This window comes from Primulina huaijiensis, unplaced genomic scaffold (assembly GCF_012295235.1).
Source record: "Primulina huaijiensis isolate GDHJ02 unplaced genomic scaffold, ASM1229523v2 scaffold11459, whole genome shotgun sequence".
In the NCBI taxonomy this organism is placed as follows: Eukaryota; Viridiplantae; Streptophyta; class Magnoliopsida; order Lamiales; family Gesneriaceae; genus Primulina; species Primulina huaijiensis.
Genome location: NW_027342351.1, coordinates 209,910 through 228,142, shown reverse-complemented (window position 1 = coordinate 228,142; position 18,233 = coordinate 209,910). Strand labels below are relative to the sequence as shown.

At 35.5% G+C, this 18,233-nt stretch overlaps 2 protein-coding genes across 3 annotated transcripts; one reads left to right on the top strand and one right to left on the bottom strand.

The window, feature by feature from the left end:
- The first annotated feature begins 2,102 nt into the window (after positions 1-2,102).
- On the top strand, positions 2,103-7,412 carry LOC140965671 (ribosome biogenesis protein NSA1). Its single transcript, XM_073425818.1, has 12 exons — positions 2,103-2,343; positions 2,442-2,560; positions 3,753-3,782; positions 3,884-4,020; positions 4,590-4,769; positions 4,855-4,918; positions 5,041-5,148; positions 5,431-5,584; positions 6,325-6,414; positions 6,785-6,840; positions 7,099-7,156; positions 7,243-7,412. The coding sequence occupies exons 1-12, from the start codon at positions 2,262-2,264 to the stop codon at positions 7,404-7,406; spliced, it is 1,242 nt and encodes a 413-aa protein (XP_073281919.1). The 5' UTR covers positions 2,103-2,261; the 3' UTR covers positions 7,407-7,412.
- Positions 7,413-8,169: 757 nt separating this feature from the next.
- On the bottom strand, positions 8,170-16,835 carry LOC140965631 (mitochondrial pyruvate carrier 1-like). 2 transcript variants are annotated; one of them, XM_073425751.1, is made up of 5 exons: positions 16,667-16,835; positions 9,399-9,515; positions 9,261-9,315; positions 9,055-9,190; positions 8,170-8,474 (listed from the first exon to the last, which is right to left on the bottom strand). In XM_073425751.1, exons 2-5 carry the CDS (start codon positions 9,489-9,491, stop codon positions 8,435-8,437), a joined length of 324 nt encoding a protein of 107 aa, XP_073281852.1. In that variant the 5' UTR covers positions 9,492-9,515; positions 16,667-16,835; the 3' UTR covers positions 8,170-8,434. The 2 variants fall into 2 exon arrangements, with proteins under 2 accessions (XP_073281852.1, XP_073281853.1); XM_073425752.1 differs by having other exon boundaries at positions 16,623-16,747.
- Positions 16,836-18,233: the final 1,398 nt, after the last annotated feature.

The window sequence follows — 18,233 nt, the reverse complement described above, 5'->3', positions numbered from 1 at the left end:
TACAAGTAACTATTTATTACTCATGAAATTCACTTCTAGAATTGGTTATAAAACATTTCACTGTCTGATTATCATTTTGTTTTTTCAGCACCCGTGATCATCAATTTATATTTAAGAATGACCTAGTGCACGCTATATGTTTGAAGATGCTATGTTGGGGGACTTTTGTGCTTTTTCTGTGCATAGATAGTGTATTTGCACAATTTATTGTGCTTTTTATGTGCATAGATGGTGTATTTGCACTATTTATGCAGACATTGCATGCTTGAGATATTTGTGCACGAATAGTACACAGCTGCACGCATAACTTCGAATATGTATGGGCATTTTTTCGAGACAGGCACGTAGCCAAAGGATTGCTTAGTTGTCTTGGCAAATTGACTTGCACTTTCCTGTCTAAAGTACACATCCTCATCAGTTTCTATTTTTATATAAGACGAATTAATTTTTTTTATTTTAAAAAAAAATTTGTCTGCTGCAAGACATATCTCTATAATATCTTTATTTTATAAAAAATAAATAAAATATAATGAAAAAATTCCAACATCAATTGACTTTGTACAAGAACTTAATATATTTAAAATTATACTTTACATTGATATTGATATTTAATATGTTATGAACACATTGTGTATTAAGAGATATCAATATCTATTGTAGTAAATTGATTACACTGACTTGAATTTCATGGTGAGCTGTTTATATAATTTTTAAGTTTTAGTTATCCTTTTTTGAGTAACTGCAGATATTCATTTCTTATAGTCAAATTGTATAATATAAGACATTTTAATGATTTGAATTATTAAACCTAATAATATGTCACATACTTGTAGTATTTTACTCTATTGGCAAAAAATTGTGTGAGACGGTCTCACAGGTCGTATTTTGTGAGACGGGTCTCTTATTTGGGTCATCCATCAAAAAGTATTACTTTTTATGCTAAGAGTATTACTTTTATTGTAAATATCGGTAAGGTTGACTCGTCTCACAGATAAAGATTCGTGAGACCATCTCACCAGAGACATATTCTTTACTATTTTATACACGTGATATGTTTGCTTGTACTATTTCTAATTATATAGGTATCATCGAGAATATTTGACGTATAATTTATTTATTTATTAAACATTGTCATATATAACGTTCATAAACTTTTGCCATACCGATCCAAAGTGTAAAACCAAACCAAACCGAACTGTTGAATTATGGTTTGGATTAGTTTTAAAATCAACCAAATCTTAAAAATTAGATTGTTTTAAGTCTTAGATTAAAAAATTAAATCAAATTAAAATGATCAAAACTGAATGCATTAATATAACAAACTACGTGATAAATTTTGTATATTTATTTTGATTTTTCTTGTATATAAAAATATTTTATTTGATTTTTAGTTTATATTTATTAATGGATTTTGTAACAATCCAATTATATTGAAAATTTATTTATTTCATATTTTAGCTCAGGTATACATATTTACAACATTAAAAGTTTAATTTTTTTTATCTGTTATAAAATTCTGTAATTTGCATGAGTATGTCAATATATGATTTTTACTCATATTCATTATAATTCACAATCAAATAAAATGTTAACTCAATTTCTGTAAACCATAAATTGCTAAATTATTTCAAATGACAATATGAAACTTATTTTAAAATATTCATCCAAATCAGGCCAAATCAAACCAAACAAAACAAAAATTCATGGTTTGGTTAAAAATTTTTTTTTAATGATTTTGTTTGGTTTTAAATTTTATAAAACCAATAAAATATGGTTTCGTTCTATTTTTTTTAGCTAAAATCAAATTAAACCGTAGTTGAACACCCATAATCATATCATAATTGAGACTATGTATTTATACAACTCTCTGTTTATAATATGATCCTACTCGCAATAGGAATAAAAAACATTAATATATGATATTTCAGTATAAATTTTTTCATATATATAATATTTAAACATATAAACAAATGTATAAAATATTAATATTAATATAATTATTTTAATTTTATACTCAAAATTTTATTTTTTCTATTAAATTAAAATAATACACTGTTTTCTTTTAATTAACAAATTAATTATTTATTAATATCAACAACAACTGTGGGTTATGTAAACAGGCAAGAGCCCCAGGCTTCAGCATTGCCACCGCCGCCACCGCCCTCCTCTCCTCTCCTCTCCTCCTCGACGGATAGTATACAAACAAAGACCAGAATACTTACTTATTTCCGGTCGGAGCTGCGTATTCCATACAGCGGAATATGCCACGGACGACGACGGTGGAGAGCCCCGGCTGCCCTCCACTTCGAGCCTTAACCTTCGACGTTCTTGGCCTTGTCAAAGGTGAAAAGAATGGATTTTTATATTTATTTTTCTCGAAACTAGAATCATGAGGTACCAAGTAAAAGCTTTCCCTGTTTTGCGAATATATTTTCCAACAGTTTTTGAGGCGAGTAAAAGGGAGAATGGTGGTGCTGTCAAGATGGTGGAGCGTTGGGGAGACCCGGATTCATCTAAATGCGTGCTTTCTGCTTCGATTCTGGACAGAGAGTCTGACCCGGTACCGTATGTTGGATGTATATCTTAGTGACATGATTTGTGGTACTTGTTATGAGCTTTTAGTGATGAGATATCTTATCTGCAGTCCATTGAGATTTATAATTTTTAATATTGGAATGTATCGAGGTGGGTAACAATTTTCGTGGTCGGAAGGCTTGCAAAATTTTCTGGTTAATAATATTTCATTATAATTGTGGCTGCAGTTATCTTGTTACTATAAATTTGTAATCGAGGTTAGGTTTAATTGTAAGGGCATTATGCAGCTCTTGTGAAAATGTTTTGTTCGACCCTACCCATATGTCCCAAAACCATTGAGGAGATGACACGTGTCAACTCCATGCAATGAAGACCCATAGGGTTCCCATGGGCGTAGGTAGAACAAACCCTTGTGAATTAAGTTGAGCATTAATTTAATATTCCGTCAGTTGGACAGTGTTAAGGGATTAGTTGGAACTTCATCTATGTGCATTGTGGAATGGATTCCATTATTGCTCCATGGTATTTGGTAATAAAAAGCTTGAGAAGACTGTAAAAGTTCTTGGACTTACAAATACAATGACATCATATGGTTTTGGAATACTTCTTGAACCACTACCACATTATGATATATCCATGGAGGCACTGTTAGAATTATGTTAGGATTATTGATGATTGATTAAAATAAATTGTGTGATCATGAATTAAATTTTTTTTGGGTTAATGGGTTACAAAATTCTCAAGGTATTGTAGGTAATGTGCTATAAATGTCTGTATATTACAAGAGTTATGATCCTGTCGTGATGTAGGTTTTATTGTTCAAGTGGATGCTCATCACTTGGGATTATGAAGTCTAATTTTGAGACTAGTTATTTTCTTGACTATGTCCTAGTTAAAGGAAATTATGTCGAATCTTCCGCAAGGCTTGCAATGCCGAAAACTTTTTGTTGGGTGTATCTTTGGTGTGAGGGATCTCGGGACTCGGATGTTCCTCATACTCTGTCAATGCACGGACAAATATATAGATAGTGATACTGTAATAACTAATAAATGTGGCATTTTTAAGATATATGATAAGACCTTGTTGAAGGTCCATATCCTGTTCTTCAGTTGCTGTGTTTTTTGAATTACAATAATCTTGTTTTAAGCAAATTGTTTTGTTTATTGTGGTTTGACACATTGTTGGGTGTATTGCATGGAAATATGTAACATGGCAGCTGCTCGGTATTGCAAGAAAATGTGGTTCTGTAAGTCTTTATCTTGTTTTGTAATATCAAATATTATACACCTCTTTGTTACTTTTAGTAAACCCTGGAAGACATGTTGGTGATGATAGTTCATTCCACAGATCGAGGTTATTAGCGCAATTAATGGGAGTCTTCGTGCTCACATTCCAAGTTTATATGAAACTGCAACCAGTCTGCAGGAAGATATCGTCACGGGATTGCATTTGTTCAAAAAACACCGATCAGAGTCATCATCCAGGCATCATATTTTCACGCCTTTTTTCCTTTTTCTGTTTTCTTGTTTTAAATTTATCCAGATGCACCTTATGTTTCTCAAAGATGATTTGTTTAGCATTTTTTCGGTGGGAACTCGGCAATTGATGTTATAACTATAACTAGCAGTTTTGGCTTCTTTCTTTGGCCCGGAAGAGGAGCATATAATGTAGACCGTCATTGCCATGTGAAAGCCTGTGTATATATATATATATATAACTAGCAGTTTTGGCTTCTTTCTTTGGCCCGGAAGAGGAGCATATAATGTAGACCGTCATTGCCATGTGAAAGCCTGTGAATAGGGAAATTAGGTTGCATTATAATCATTGAAATGACCCATAATAGAATGCAATGCTAAGACATGGTTTAGCTGACAGTCAATAGATTAATCTTTTCCGTTGTGGAAATTGAGCTAAATTTTTCAAAGGGACTTGATATGTAGTGGCAATGCTGTTACTTGTTTACTTGAGGGTTGTATTTTTTTTGCCTGTTACGTTCACACTTCACAGTGTGCGACTCTGTTGCACATATTGACTTTCTAATATCTCGGTTTAGGTCATGTTTGTTACATGTCTGCACAAGAAAAGGCCATGTGAGCTTGGAATCAATTGATGTGAGCAAATCATCAGCTGAGTTAATGCGTGATCCTTCTACAACTATATGGAATATAAGTGGATCTGGGGAAATCTTGATTTCAAGAGTAGATGGAAGTGAGAACTATGCTCTATATGGAGGGTAAGCTTATTAGCTCATATGTTTATAAACTAAACAGTCTTTTCGAATTGTCCGAGGGATAGTGACCTATTTATATAACACTCAGGAAGGGTGTTGAAGTAAATGTATGGGATCTTAGCAATAATACAAAAACCTGGACTGCGAAATCTGTAAGTTACTACTTTACTCTATGTTTTCCGCAGTCTTTTTAGGTATGGATGCTCAACGGAGAAATGATTACTGCTCTTGCATCGGGTTAAATGTTTGATATTGCTGAATCTGTCTTGTGTAGCCCCCAAAAAACTCTCTTGGCATATTTACTCCAACTTGGTTTACATCTGCGACCTTCTTGAGTAAAGATGATCACCGTAAATTTGTGGCCGGCACCAATTCTCATCAGGTAATGTTCTACTCAAATTTTTCCCATTTACTGTGTGCTTATGATAAAAGGGCAGCTTCACACTAAGATAGTTGCTAGCAAAAAGATCATTTTATTTATGGTATAGTCGTGTTGTCCTTCTTGTCTGATTGTTTAGTTGAGATTCTTAAATATTGAAATTGCAACTTGCTCCTAATAACATACAGTTTAATTATAACCCTGTAGAGAAGTTGAAAATAAAAAATTTATACAAATCTTTCGGTGTTTTCGGTAACTTACTGAACCAACCATATGATATGGCAGGTTCGACTGTATGATATATCTTCCCAGAGAAGACCTGTCATGTCAATTGATTTTCGGGATACTCCTATTAAATCTGTTGCCGAAGATTTTGATGGACACACAATATACGTAGGAAATGGCTCAGGTGATCTTGGTTCCATTGATATGCGCACAGGTACTATTTAGGTGCCTTTTTCCGGTGTCACTTGATTATTAGACATTGAATCACTTTTTACTGTTATTCTAAATGAGACGCCTCTGTACTATGTTATAACGTGAAGGCAACTCCTCTGTTGCTGTACCAAACAGTGTGATATGCTGCAACATAGTTTTTGATCCTGAAACATTCATAACTTATGATTATTCACCTGTTCGAAGATGTAAATAATTTGACTTCTCTGATAGTCCGAACAAGTTTAGAAATGCATAATTCCTTTATTTTTATAGCATCAAATTGATATAAATGTCTTTGGAACACTGATATATCTGACTGATATTGGTAGGAATTTTGCATCTTACAGTTGCGGAGTTCAGCCACTTTTTTTTTTTTTTTTTTTTTTTATCATGTAGTTGTTTTAATTTTAAACGTTCAAAAATTGACAACCATAATCACCCATTCAACTGTGAGCACATAGTTTTGTCGATTGCTTTCAGGTTTTGAAATTTACACAAATTACTTCTTCTTGATTCCTTTGCTTCCATCTGGTTGACGCACCTTTCTGTTCTGAAGTCTTTTAATCTCTCATTCACCTATTTTCCTTATTATTATTGTAATTATAAACGCTTCTTGTTCCTCTTGTGTTAGTTTTTAGTTTCCTTGCCTCGACTTGTGTGTTATGCTAATTCGAGATTGCGACCTGTTGATATATTGGGGACACGAGTTTGTATTATTTGTGTATTGTTTGAAAACTGTAGGGAAACTCTTGGGATGCTTTATTGGAAAATGTTCTGGAAGTGTAAGATCCATAGCCAGGCACCCAGAACTTCCCATACTTGCTTCATGTGGTGAGTACTTTATATAAAACGGGACATCTTGATATATTGTGTGCAGTGTTCCCGTCTTAATATTTCCAGTTCAGTTTAATCCTAATTTATAAATTATTAATAATAAACTGAAAATGTACATGACTCTGAAGATCAAAACTATTTCAGCTCTGTTCTGGTATAACATCCTACCAGTTTAGCACCAAAAGTCTTTGTTTGAAAGCATAGCTTGTGACTGTCACTGTTCGGATCCCTGATATCTTTCAATGGACGGGACTTTATCGTAATTATTAAAAAAAAATTGTTTCATGTTTGGTTCTACGACTATATGTTTTTTTTTTTGGTTGGAGTTATTTGCTGACTGGGTGGGTGATTCCCCTTTTTCTACTAGGGCTTGACAGTTATTTGCGCATCTGGGATATTCATTCACGGCAACTTCTATCTGCGGTATGCCATGATATTAACTTTAACAATACTTATTAGTTATACTCCATTGCTGAACTTTGTAATAAGATAAATTACATCCAGTTCTTTAGGTTTATCCAATTTTGCAAAACGTTCGCCAAGAACTGTAATCGAATCCATTTTATTTGAAGTTCCTACGATGTTACATTTGAATTTGAGATGATGATTTTACACCCTTCATCAATTTCTTGCTGAAACATAGTTTTTTCTACTTGTATTTTTGCTTTTGGTTCAATACAGGTTTTCTTGAAGCAGCCGCTTACTAATGTCTTTTTCGATTCCCACTATCACAGTGAAGGTACGGTGTTTGGTTTACTTTGTATCGCTTTTCTTTTTTGCTTTTACACAAACCCAAGCTCGATTCTATCTTACAATTTTGTGCAGAAATTATTGTTTGTGCGCCTGAGCCACAAGGTACACAGAGTGTGGACATAGTTGAAGAGGAACCCCGGCGTGTCAAACGAAAAATGGGTGCTAAGAAGCACAAGGAATTCAAGAAAATGTCGACTAAAAAAAGTAGCAAGAGGTCAAAAGTTGAAGAACATTAACACCACCACATGTTCATTTTGCTGGCTTCGGTTAAACCGGTTAGTTTTGTCCAGATTTGTATCTATAGCGAGAAAAAATGTTCCGAGATATCGGTTTACCCGAGACAAAGTAGCCAGTGCTTTTTTACCTCTAATTATGTTTCATTTACATTCCCGAATTGTATTGCAACATACAAAAACAGTTGAGACAGAAAAATGGAAGGTTTTTTTATTTTTTTTTTATTTTTTCTTGTTTATTTCAAGTAGGATAATAGTCCTCTTCCATTGATTCATGCGATGAAATTTACAAACATGAGACACTCTAAAAATTTAATAGTACGTCTCTTATAAATGATACAAGTAAATCTTATTTATATTTACAACAAAAAATAATATTTTTTTATAAATAACTTAAATAAAATATCTCATAAAATTGATATGTTAGATCGTAATATAAATTTTTTTTAAAAATAAATTTAATTTATCAAGGAAAAACAATTTTGACAATACGCCAACTAAAACCATAAAAAAACTTACTGTCTACTTTTTTCCAAGAAAAGAACGAGGCATGTGAAATACAAGGTAAGGGAAACAAGCCGCTTAACCGAGCAGAAACAAAACAGATTCTGTTCTGTTGTTTCGTATTTCTCCAAAAATAGAAACTCCTTATTTTTCGAAAATAGAACTTTAAATTTATTTATTTTTTAGCCTCTCGAATGGGATTATTATTTGAGAAATGTGCAATTTTTGCATCAATAGTTAAGGTTATCATCGACAAAACAACTGACAATCACAAGTTTCATCATATTCCCACAAAGCTGCAAGAATGAAGAGAGCCTCCTTTTCTCTGTAGTGTCTTTCGGGAAGATCTGTTAACTAAAATGAGCCGAGAAGAGCTTTCACAATATAAACAAAATACATAGAAATGAAAATGATAAGATGAACCATGAGAGAGTTTAGGTTTTCTTTGTTTTCTAGGTGCCAGGTGGAGGAGGGGAGAGGAAACACTTGCTTGAATGCTGGAAGATGATATAGAAGAGCAGAATACTTCACTGAGATGAAGTCTCAGCTTTCTTTTGCTCCAGATACCTGGAAAAGTAATGGTTGTTTTAGTTTTATCGCAAAGCTGCACAGATCAGGACAACAACTCATTCTCGTGTAAAACTATAAACACCAAAATGGGAATTGATGAACAAACACACAACTTCTGATATTGCAAGAATCGAATGTGGTTCAAACACCTAAAATCCCCTATGATGCAAAGATGTATTCGTTGAAACAAGACATAAAACCAACACCAAATTTCAAGAGGCCGGAAGGGGCTTTGTGGCGATGCTTATATGCAAGCTCACATCGAGTCCAGCATCAATGAATTAATATATCAATGGCCTTTATTTTCAGATCCTGAATTCTTCTCTTCTCCACTCTTTTTTAAGCTCGCTATCCGTTCAGATCCCTTCATTTTTCTAACTCTTATAGGTGATTTAAATTTGTATAACCAATAAAAACAATAGTTGATAAAAAATAAAAAACATTAACTCTCAGAAGAAATGAAAAATAAAAACATTGAAAAAGGATCGTGGCAGCAATAACATCGATCCATTTGTGCAAGTTGAGAGATAAAGCATAAGCACCACAGGAATCAAACTTTGAGTGTTAAACCACGTACCCTTGGCCCTTGGCCCAGCGGGACAGTTGATAGAGCTGCACAGACTCATTGGAAGCATGACAAGCAAGTAACAGATAGTTACGAGGCTGTACCATCCATGCAAACCTCATGAACAATGCAGAATATATACACATAGCTGCATCATGGAAATAATAATTAGAATCCAAATATGTAATCAGGGCAGTATAAGGAGCTCATTATTTTACCTCCAGTCATGTTTCCAGATATCATTTCTGGAGGTTTTTTCATATCAACAAGTCCCTGGAAAACCAATAAGAAAATTTAGACCAAATTTCACCATCAAATAACTAATTTTGCCTATCAATTTAGGCATAGAAGCATACAGCTATAACAAATCCCCAATTAGCTACGGGACCCCAAAAATGAGTGGTTTTGGGACCAACAGGACTGTTCAGAAATGCTTTGAAGGAAGCCATAAATGAGAAAAGGGCTCAATAAATCTGCAGGACACGACCAAAAAGTCAGAATCAGCAAAAACAAGCTAAGTTGTTCACAAAATCATAGTAGAATACATTTTAAGAACTCGACAATTTCCCAAAACTCCTGAAACTTTTGTTAGGAGAAAACAAGAGCCAAGACATGAAAATCTGAATGCAAGATAATTCAATAAGTTGTCTCCAGGTTATAAAGTTATGGCCACAGTTAAAATGGAATGTTAAAACTCTCTACTATGTCCAATAAATTATGACAAAAAGCATCAAGACACGAACAAATATGAGAAAGGCGTGTATTAGAAATTCAGAGTTTGTTAGATTTTAAAAGAGCCCGTCATGCCAAAAATATCCTAAACATAACATCAAAAAACTAAAAGCTAAATTCCTATGTACTATTTAACTGCTGCCAATATTTGCAAACCGAATAATGGTTGGCAGTTTTTTCTTTCATACCTCCACTTTTCATGAAAATAAACTAATCAATTTTCTCATCAAAGACACATGAACAGAATCAAACAAAAGGGTTAAGAAACAAATAAGGACGGCAAGCGGACGAGGTGACCCAAGATGAAAAATCTATTTGCCCTCGCCAACACACGTCCGCCTCCGCCCTCCTTCCTCTAGCCCACTCGCGAGCCTCGCCCACCTGCAAGCTTTGCTCGCCATCACAGCCCTCGCCCTCGCCCTTCCTTGCGCATCCCATTGCTTCGCCCATCGCCCTAGCTGCCCACTCCACAGCCCCCCTCGTAACCACCCTCGCCATCCCTCACCAGCCCCTTGCCTTCGCTTGCACATCCCTCGCCCTTCCTCGCCCGCACGCCCTCACGCTCGTCCCGCGAAGCCCTTCCCCTGCCACAGCCCCACTCGCCCCTTCACCCAGCTGCCTCGATCGCCCCTCGAGCGCTCACCCAGCACGCCCTCGTGCTCGCCCAGCCGCCTCACCCACCGCAGCACGCCCTCGCCCTCGCCCTCGCCCTCGCGCTGCCCCTCTTCGTCCCTTCGCCCATCAACGCTCTCTTACTAGGCTCCAACCTTAGTAGGAAAATTATGAACCCTCCCCCTCCATATTCAAGCTTTTCACGCTCACCACCTCAATCTCATCTACTAGGCTGCAACCATCACCATCACCATCACCACCTCAAGCTCCTCTAGTCTCCAACCTTCACCATCAACACCTCAAGCTCCTCTAGGCTTCAGCCTTAGTAAGAAAATAAAACTTTCACCTCCTCATCTCGTGACTCCTCTGCTAAGCCGGGCCTTAGCAAGAAAAATGGAAGATCTTTACCATATTGCCTCCCCACATAACTCCTCTGCTTGATATAGCATTAGCAGGAAATATGAAAGACCCCTTACGGCATCGCCCTCGATCTAACTCATCTTCTAGGCATAGCCCGGATAATAAAAGTTTCATCTCCTCACCACATGATTCCTCTATTAGTCGATGTCTTAGCAGGAAAATAATAGTTTCACCTCCTTACCTCTGACTCTTCTACTAGGCGACGCCTTAGCAGGAAAATAAAACTTCCACCTCATCACCTTCTGACTCCTCTGCTAGGCAACGCCTTAGCAGGAAAACAAAACTTCCACCTCATCACCTTCTGACTCATCTGCTAGGCAATGCCTTAACAAGAAAACAAAACTTCCACCTCCTCACCCTCTGATTCCTATGCTAGGCGATGCAGAAAAAACTTTCACCTCCTCACCCTCTAACTCTTCTGTTAGGCGATACCTTAGCAGTAATAAATTTCAATCTCTCCAACTCTTCGCCTTTACCGCACATAGCCCGGATAATAAAATTTAATATTCAATCTCCTCAATTTTTCTCCTCTACTAGGCTCAGCACAAATAGGTAAAATTTAATTTTCAATCTCGCCAACTCTTCTCCTCTCCTAGGCGCAGCCCGAGTAGGTAAAATTTAATTTTTCTCTTCCCCAACTCTTTTCCTCCACTGGGCGCAGCCCGAGTAGGTAAAATTTAATTTTCCTTCTCCCCAACTCTTCTCCTCTACTAGGCGCAGCCCGAGTAGGTAAAATTTAATTTTTTTCTCCTCCCCAACTCTTCCCCTCTACTAGGCGCAGCTCGAGTAGGTAAAATTTAATTTTTCTTCTCCCCAACTCTTATTCTATACTAGGCGCACCACAAGTAGGTGAACTTCAGCTCATTTCATCCTTATAATATAACAACATTCATGAACTTAATACAAGAACTTGGTTTTATTAAATGTCAATTGATTGCGTAGGACAAATTCAGAAACGAAATACATCAACAATAAAGTCAAGAGGAATATTTTCTAATATGGTAAGCATTCCAGGGTCTCTTTAAAGCCTTGCCCTGCGCACTCTCCAACTTTCCTCTCTGCTCCTCTTGTACCTTCCCAGGACGAAATCACCCACTTAGAAGCTTCTCTGAATACGATTTTTATAACTTCCATGCGAATGCTCGCGGCCTCTTTTTTCTCTTCCAACATCTCAAGGTCAGGGGCTATCTGGAGTCTCTTTTCCTCAGACCCCAACTCTACAATATCAAGTTCTTCGTCTGCTACCTCCTGAACCTCATTCTCCAATACGGGCAACCCACTTCTTCCCTTCCTAATCATGTCGACTTCTACACGTGCTCTTTTCACCTCTTCCTTTACGACCCATTCATAACACCAACGCGAGTGGCCTGTTCTTCGGCAACCATAGATTCTTGGTTCATCTTTATGGTCTCGTCTACTGTCTTGTTAATGAATTGACCCAATTGTTCCAGGGTCAAAATCCTCACATTCTCATCAGGACCACAGTTGTAAAAAGCGCTCGCCTCGCTCGCTTAAGCACGAGGCGAGGCTAGGCGACCGGGTTGGGCTTCAGAACAATGCGAAGCGCAGCAAGTGGATGAAGCGCACGCTTCAGTGCGCTTCGCCCGGGATTTTCTGAGCGATCGCTATGCGTTTCAGCCTTTTTTTTTTAAAATTTTTTCCAAGTCATATTTAGCCCAAGTCCAAGTTTAGCCCAAATCCAGGCTCTAAATATAAGCCCAGCCCATGTACATAAATCAAATCCCTATCGTTTAGTGCTTCTCTGCCCAAGTCCACTGTTTTCCATCTGTGCGTGCGTGTCTTCTCTGCTTCTGCCTTGTCACCGCGGCTCCTCTGTGCCGCCGCCGCCGTGTCCTCTTCTCATTTGCTACCCAATTGGTAAACCACTAAACCCTAATTTTAGGAATTTTTGTTTAAAATTATAAATTTTGTTTTTTATTTTTAATAATATAATAGGTGATTTGTATTTATATTTCAGTATTTAAACATGTCAAACACAACAATTCCATCAAATCGAAAGGACATTGCTTGGAATTATGCAACACTTCCGGATTCTAAAAATCCAAATATCGTATGTTGTTTTTGTGGTAAAATAACAAATGGTGGGATTTATCGGCCCAAGCTACATTTAGTTGGGGGCAATAGAAATGTGAAAGCTTGTCCGAAATGTCCGGAGCATGTTAAAGAAGAAATTAAAGAGTTCATGCAAAAAAAGACTGTTTTGAAAAATCAAATGGATGATATTCCTCATTCAGATGATATTGTTGACTTGGGAGAAGATGAAGATGAGGATGATATTCAAACTAAAAGGAAAGGGAAACGACCAATTTCCGGCCCTACGGTGCAGGGTAAAAGGTGTAAACAAACAGGGCCTATTGATCTTTATTTTGTGAAAGATGTAGAAGAAATTGTCAGACAGAGACGTGCGAAAAATAAAGGCCAGTATGATGAAAATAAGAAGAAATTAAGAGAAGATGCAGTTCAGAAATTTGCTATGTGGATGTATGATGTCGGAATTCCGTTTAATGCTGTTAAATATAATTCTTTGCAACCCTGTATTGATGCTATTGGGACTTTTGGAGTGGGAATGAAACCTCCATCATATCATGAAGTAAGAGTTAAGTATTATAGAAGGAGTTGGCAAATACGAACCTGCTTCTCAAATCCCACGAAGAAGATCATGCTAGGTATGGTTGTACAATCATGGCAGATGGGTTGACGGATAAAAAAAGAAGAACTCTTATAAATTTTTTGGTAAATGGTCCTAAAGGAAGCATATTTGTTGAATCGGTGGATGCTTCAAGTTATTCTCACACTGCTGATAAGATGTATGAGTTACTTTCTAAATTTGTGAATGGAATTGGAAAACAGAATGTGGTTCAGGTTGTAACAGATAATGCAAGCTGCAATGTTAGAGCATGTAATATTTTAAATTGCAAATTGAATTAAAAATCTGATTTTTCAATTTTTAAAGTAAATTTACTTCATTTTTCCAGGTCGTTTTTTGGAAAACAATTTTCCACACTTGTATTGGACTCCATGTGCAGCTCATTGCTTAGATTTGATGCTTGAGGAAATATTCAAAATTCCTAACCTCAAAAAATTGCATGAACGGACATTGATGGTGAATGGTTAAATTTACAATAGACCACAATTGTTGAGCATGATGAGGGAGTTTACTGGACAGAGAGACATGGTGAGAACTGCAAAGACTCGTTTTGCAACCGCTTTTTTGACTTTAAAGCGGTTTCAAGTTCAACAAGCAAATCTGAGAAAGCTGTCTACATCTGAAAAGTGGGCAAAAAATCGATATTCTAGAGAGGCGGCTGGAAAACGTGTTGCAGAAGTGATATTGATGCCTTCTTTTTGGAAAACTACAGTTTTTGCATTAAAAATTGGCGGACCATTGCTGAAAGTATTGCGGCTAGTAGACGGTGAAAAAAGGTCCCCAATGGGTTACATCTATGAGGCAATGGACAGAGCAAAAGAAGGTATCGCTGCATCATTTAATAATAATGAAGAGAAATATCGTGGTATTTTTGAAATCATCGACAAAAGATGGAACATTCAACTCCATCATCCTTTGCATGCGGCTGGATATTTCTTAAATCCCGAGTTTTTTTACTCAAATGGTGACATAGAAAATGATGAAGAAGTGTTGGAGGGTCTGTACAAATGCATAGCTAGTTTGGTGAGAGGTGAAGATTTACAAGATAAAATTACAAATCCATTGGATAAATACAAAAAAGCAGGACTTTTTGGTTTACCCATGGCTATTAGACAAAGAGCTTCAAAATCACAAGGTAAATAATATTTAGTGCAATATTAATTTATTTCTCAAACATTACTTATAGCATAGATGCAAACTTTGAATGATAAGAAATTTAATCTTGTATTTTTTTTGTGTTTCAACTTTCAAGCTGATTGGTGTTCTTCTTATGGTGCATCAACACCTGAATTAAAAGCATTTGCAATGAAGATTTTATACCTCACATGCTCTTCTTCAGGTTGTGAACGTAATTGGAGTGTATTTGAACATGCAAGTTAGAAGTTTTTTTTACATATTAAATTTTTTATTATGGAGTATGAACCTAACTTCTTACTTTCTAATTTTTTGACAGATACATTCTAAAAAAGAAATAGGTTGTCTCAACAACGATTGAATGATTTGGTATATATCAAATACAACAGAGCGTTGAGGCGAAGATATGCCATGCGAGATAAGATTGATCCTATTTCTTTGTCAGAAATAGATGATAGTAACGAATGGTTGTTGGGAAAGTTGGATGATAGTGATAAAGAGAATGATGATAATGATTTGGTCTTTGAAGATGATGATTTGCGTTGGAGTGATGTAGCACAAGCGGTTGGGGTTGGTGAAAGTGCATATGACTTTCGATCTCGAAATGCATCTACTTCAAAAGGAGCGTGATCATCCACTTCAGCAAAAAGAAAACAATCTTCAGCTCGAACCAGCCTTGTGGACGAAGAAGAGATCAACATAGATGATGAAACTGAAGAAGAAGAAGATACCGATGGATACAAATCAAGTGATGGGGTTGATGACGTAGATTTGGAAGATGAAGATGACGATTATAATGACATTTGATTTTTCATCTATCACATTTTCAAAGACTTGTTATTTTATTTTGATTTTTTTGATCATATTTTGTTTATTGTGCTTTTTCCCGTAAAGCGTGACGTAGATTTGGTAGATGAAGATGACGATTATAATGACATTTGATATTTCATCTATCACATTTTCAAAGACTAGTTATTTTATTTTGATTTTTTTGATAATATTTTGTTTATTGCGCTTTTTTCCGTAAAGCGTGCGCTTCGCTTTGCGCTTTGCACTTGAAGCCCCAAGACACTTGAGCGCTTTTTTGCGCCTCTCGCTTTTGACAATTATGATCAGGACGAAGTTGTTCGACCCTCGTCTCACGACAAGGTTGTTCACGTCCCGTCTCCTCAAGAAGAGGTTGTTCGGGTCTCAACTGAGGACGCGACGACACTGAATTAGTTCTTCTGCTTCCTCTCCGGCCTACCATCTTTACGTCTCAGCTCAAACTTCCCACAGACGGCGCCAAGTGATACTCACTAGAAAATTTAAGGTTCGGTTCCAGCAGGTGATAGCAGTTCGAATGCAGAACTCGAATTTACTCCAATCACGAAAAGGACCGTTAGAAGTGAACCGGGAGGGTGTCCCAACGTAGCCCCTCCGACGCTCAATTCAGATACTGCGAATAGAGTGAGAGAGTGCTAAGGGTGCTACTGAAAGTCAATATAGTGGATCCCCGAATTAGACACTCAAACTTGGTATTTATATGATGATACATGGGCTTTCTACCTTGGCTAGGAATGGGTCGGGGGTCCAAAATCTGATTTGGGACTGATCTTGATGGGACATAGGGTATCACCATTCAAATTTGGATAAAATTACTCCATGTTCTACTTTCAACATAATATTCCCTCAGCTCCTTCCGCATAAGATTCAAAGCATAAAACTAGATCAAGTAAAATTGCAGTAATTCATCCAAATGAGAATTAAATTCTAACACAGGGTCAAACCCAGCATTCCATTACAATTCTTAAAAATTACTAGAGTCTATATTTTAAAAATAAACTCGAATTTTCACGAATTCAAACTTTTTTTAAACAAACAAATTAGGAGTTTGTGATAAGTATGCATCATCTTACAATCAAAACATACATTTTTACCTGGTTAAAAAAAAACCATACTTGCAGACAAACACAGACACACGCACACGCGTAAAAAAAACAAGCGCAAACTTGAGCATATCGATAATTATTACACTTATCCTTTGTAGGAAAACAGATCCAGAGTTCGCAATTTTACCGCAGAGAAGAATAATTTGATGGGAAATTCGTCAACAAATTGGCAGATTATGATTTGGGAAAACGAAAGAACCCGAGCGATACTAAATAAAGAGAAATAAAAATTGGGAGAACTCGTCTGCTGCTACGACTATATGAAGCCCGTGTGGCCGCGGCTGGATAGTACCTCTGCTTATTTTCCTATTATTTTTTCAATAGATTTTTTTTTTTTTAATTTCTAATATATTTTTGAGATTTTTTTTAGTTCAGGGATGGAATACTGCAAATGGATTTCGAACCTGATATTTCGTCCTAAATTTAAAACTATATTGTCATATGAGTTATATGTCATCGACTTGAGTTGGTTTATTTTAACATAAAATTATTGTGATGATTTATAATATTTTCTTTTTGTTTTATACTTAATTTGGTAAACAAGTTGTAAAGCTAAATATATGTATCGTTATTTTTCTCTTAAAAAAAGCAATCAAAACCCCTTTTCTTGGTAATTTTTTTCCACAAAACATTGTAATTATGATTAAATAATTTAATTTAATTTAATTGGGTAAATACAATTTAAAAATTGGTTGATTTCATTTGATTTTTTTTTTTTTTTTGATAACTCAAATAGGTCGAGAATAAAACTAACCGATTTTTCATTTTTTTTATAAGATTTTATTTTTGGAGATGTTAGGTTTCAGTAATAAAATATATGAAATCGCATTAATATTATTTAGTTGTATTTAATTTATATAAAAGTACAAAAATCCGTTATAAATCATTAAGACATATATAAATTGAGTTGATTGGACGACTTTTCTAGTGAGGAGTATATAAAAGTACAAAAATCGGTTGCTTCCTTTTTAAAACATGTTAATTTAATATGTGACGTGATATAACTAACCTAGGTCCTAGGATAAAATAGATTAAAATTCTCATAACATATCTAACTATTGAAAGTATTTAATTCCCACATACCAACAAAAATAAGTTACATATACACCCATACATATGTATTAGGGTTGTCAATTGAAAATTAAAAGAAATTTAATTAATCCGAATAAAAACCCGATTCATTTTTTCCCAGTTTAAATAAACTCGTTAGTCTGACCAGCCTCTCCACATAAATATGCTGGTTGGCTTGGTAGTTTTGTCACCTCTTCTTAATGGCGGATTGCAGTGGGTTATGCGTAAGTCCATTTTGCCGACCTATTTTGACAGTGCTAATTCAAGAAATTGGTTCGATCTACCTTGTAATAACTTTTTAATTACCCTATAATAACTTGAATGATATATTTTCATATCTTCTTTACATATTTGGTGTAAATTTGTGTCTTGGAAACATAATTAGTTAAACTTATTTACTCACACAACTTTGCTAAGGGGTGTATTCATTGCAGAGATTTGTTCACTTTTTTTAAATAACAGATTCATAAAAACATATGAATTTTATAATTTATGATTGTGATTTTTTAAAATTTATTTAAATTAACAGTTGAACGTGAATAATTTTTACTACTTTAAAATATTTTTTTCTATCAATATAAATAATTTTTAATTTTTGTTTTAATTTAGGAAAGATGATAAAT

Coding starts and splice junctions, on each gene's coding strand:
- LOC140965671 (XM_073425818.1), top strand. CDS start 2,262: ATGCCACGGACGACGACGGTGGAGAGCCCCGGCTGCCCTCCACTTCGA. Junction 2,344..2,441: donor CGTTCTTGGCCTTGTCAAAG/GTGAAAAGAATG, acceptor ATTTTCCAACAG/TTTTTGAGGCGAGTAAAAGG. Junction 5,585..6,324: donor TTCCATTGATATGCGCACAG/GTACTATTTAGG, acceptor TGAAAACTGTAG/GGAAACTCTTGGGATGCTTT.
- LOC140965631 (XM_073425751.1), bottom strand. CDS start 9,491: ATGGCTTCCTTCAAAGCATTTCTGAACAGTCCTGTTGGTCCCAAAACC. Junction 9,316..9,398: donor ATTGGGGATTTGTTATAGCT/GTATGCTTCTAT, acceptor TTGGTTTTCCAG/GGACTTGTTGATATGAAAAA. Junction 9,191..9,260: donor ATCTGGAAACATGACTGGAG/GTAAAATAATGA, acceptor TCCATGATGCAG/CTATGTGTATATATTCTGCA.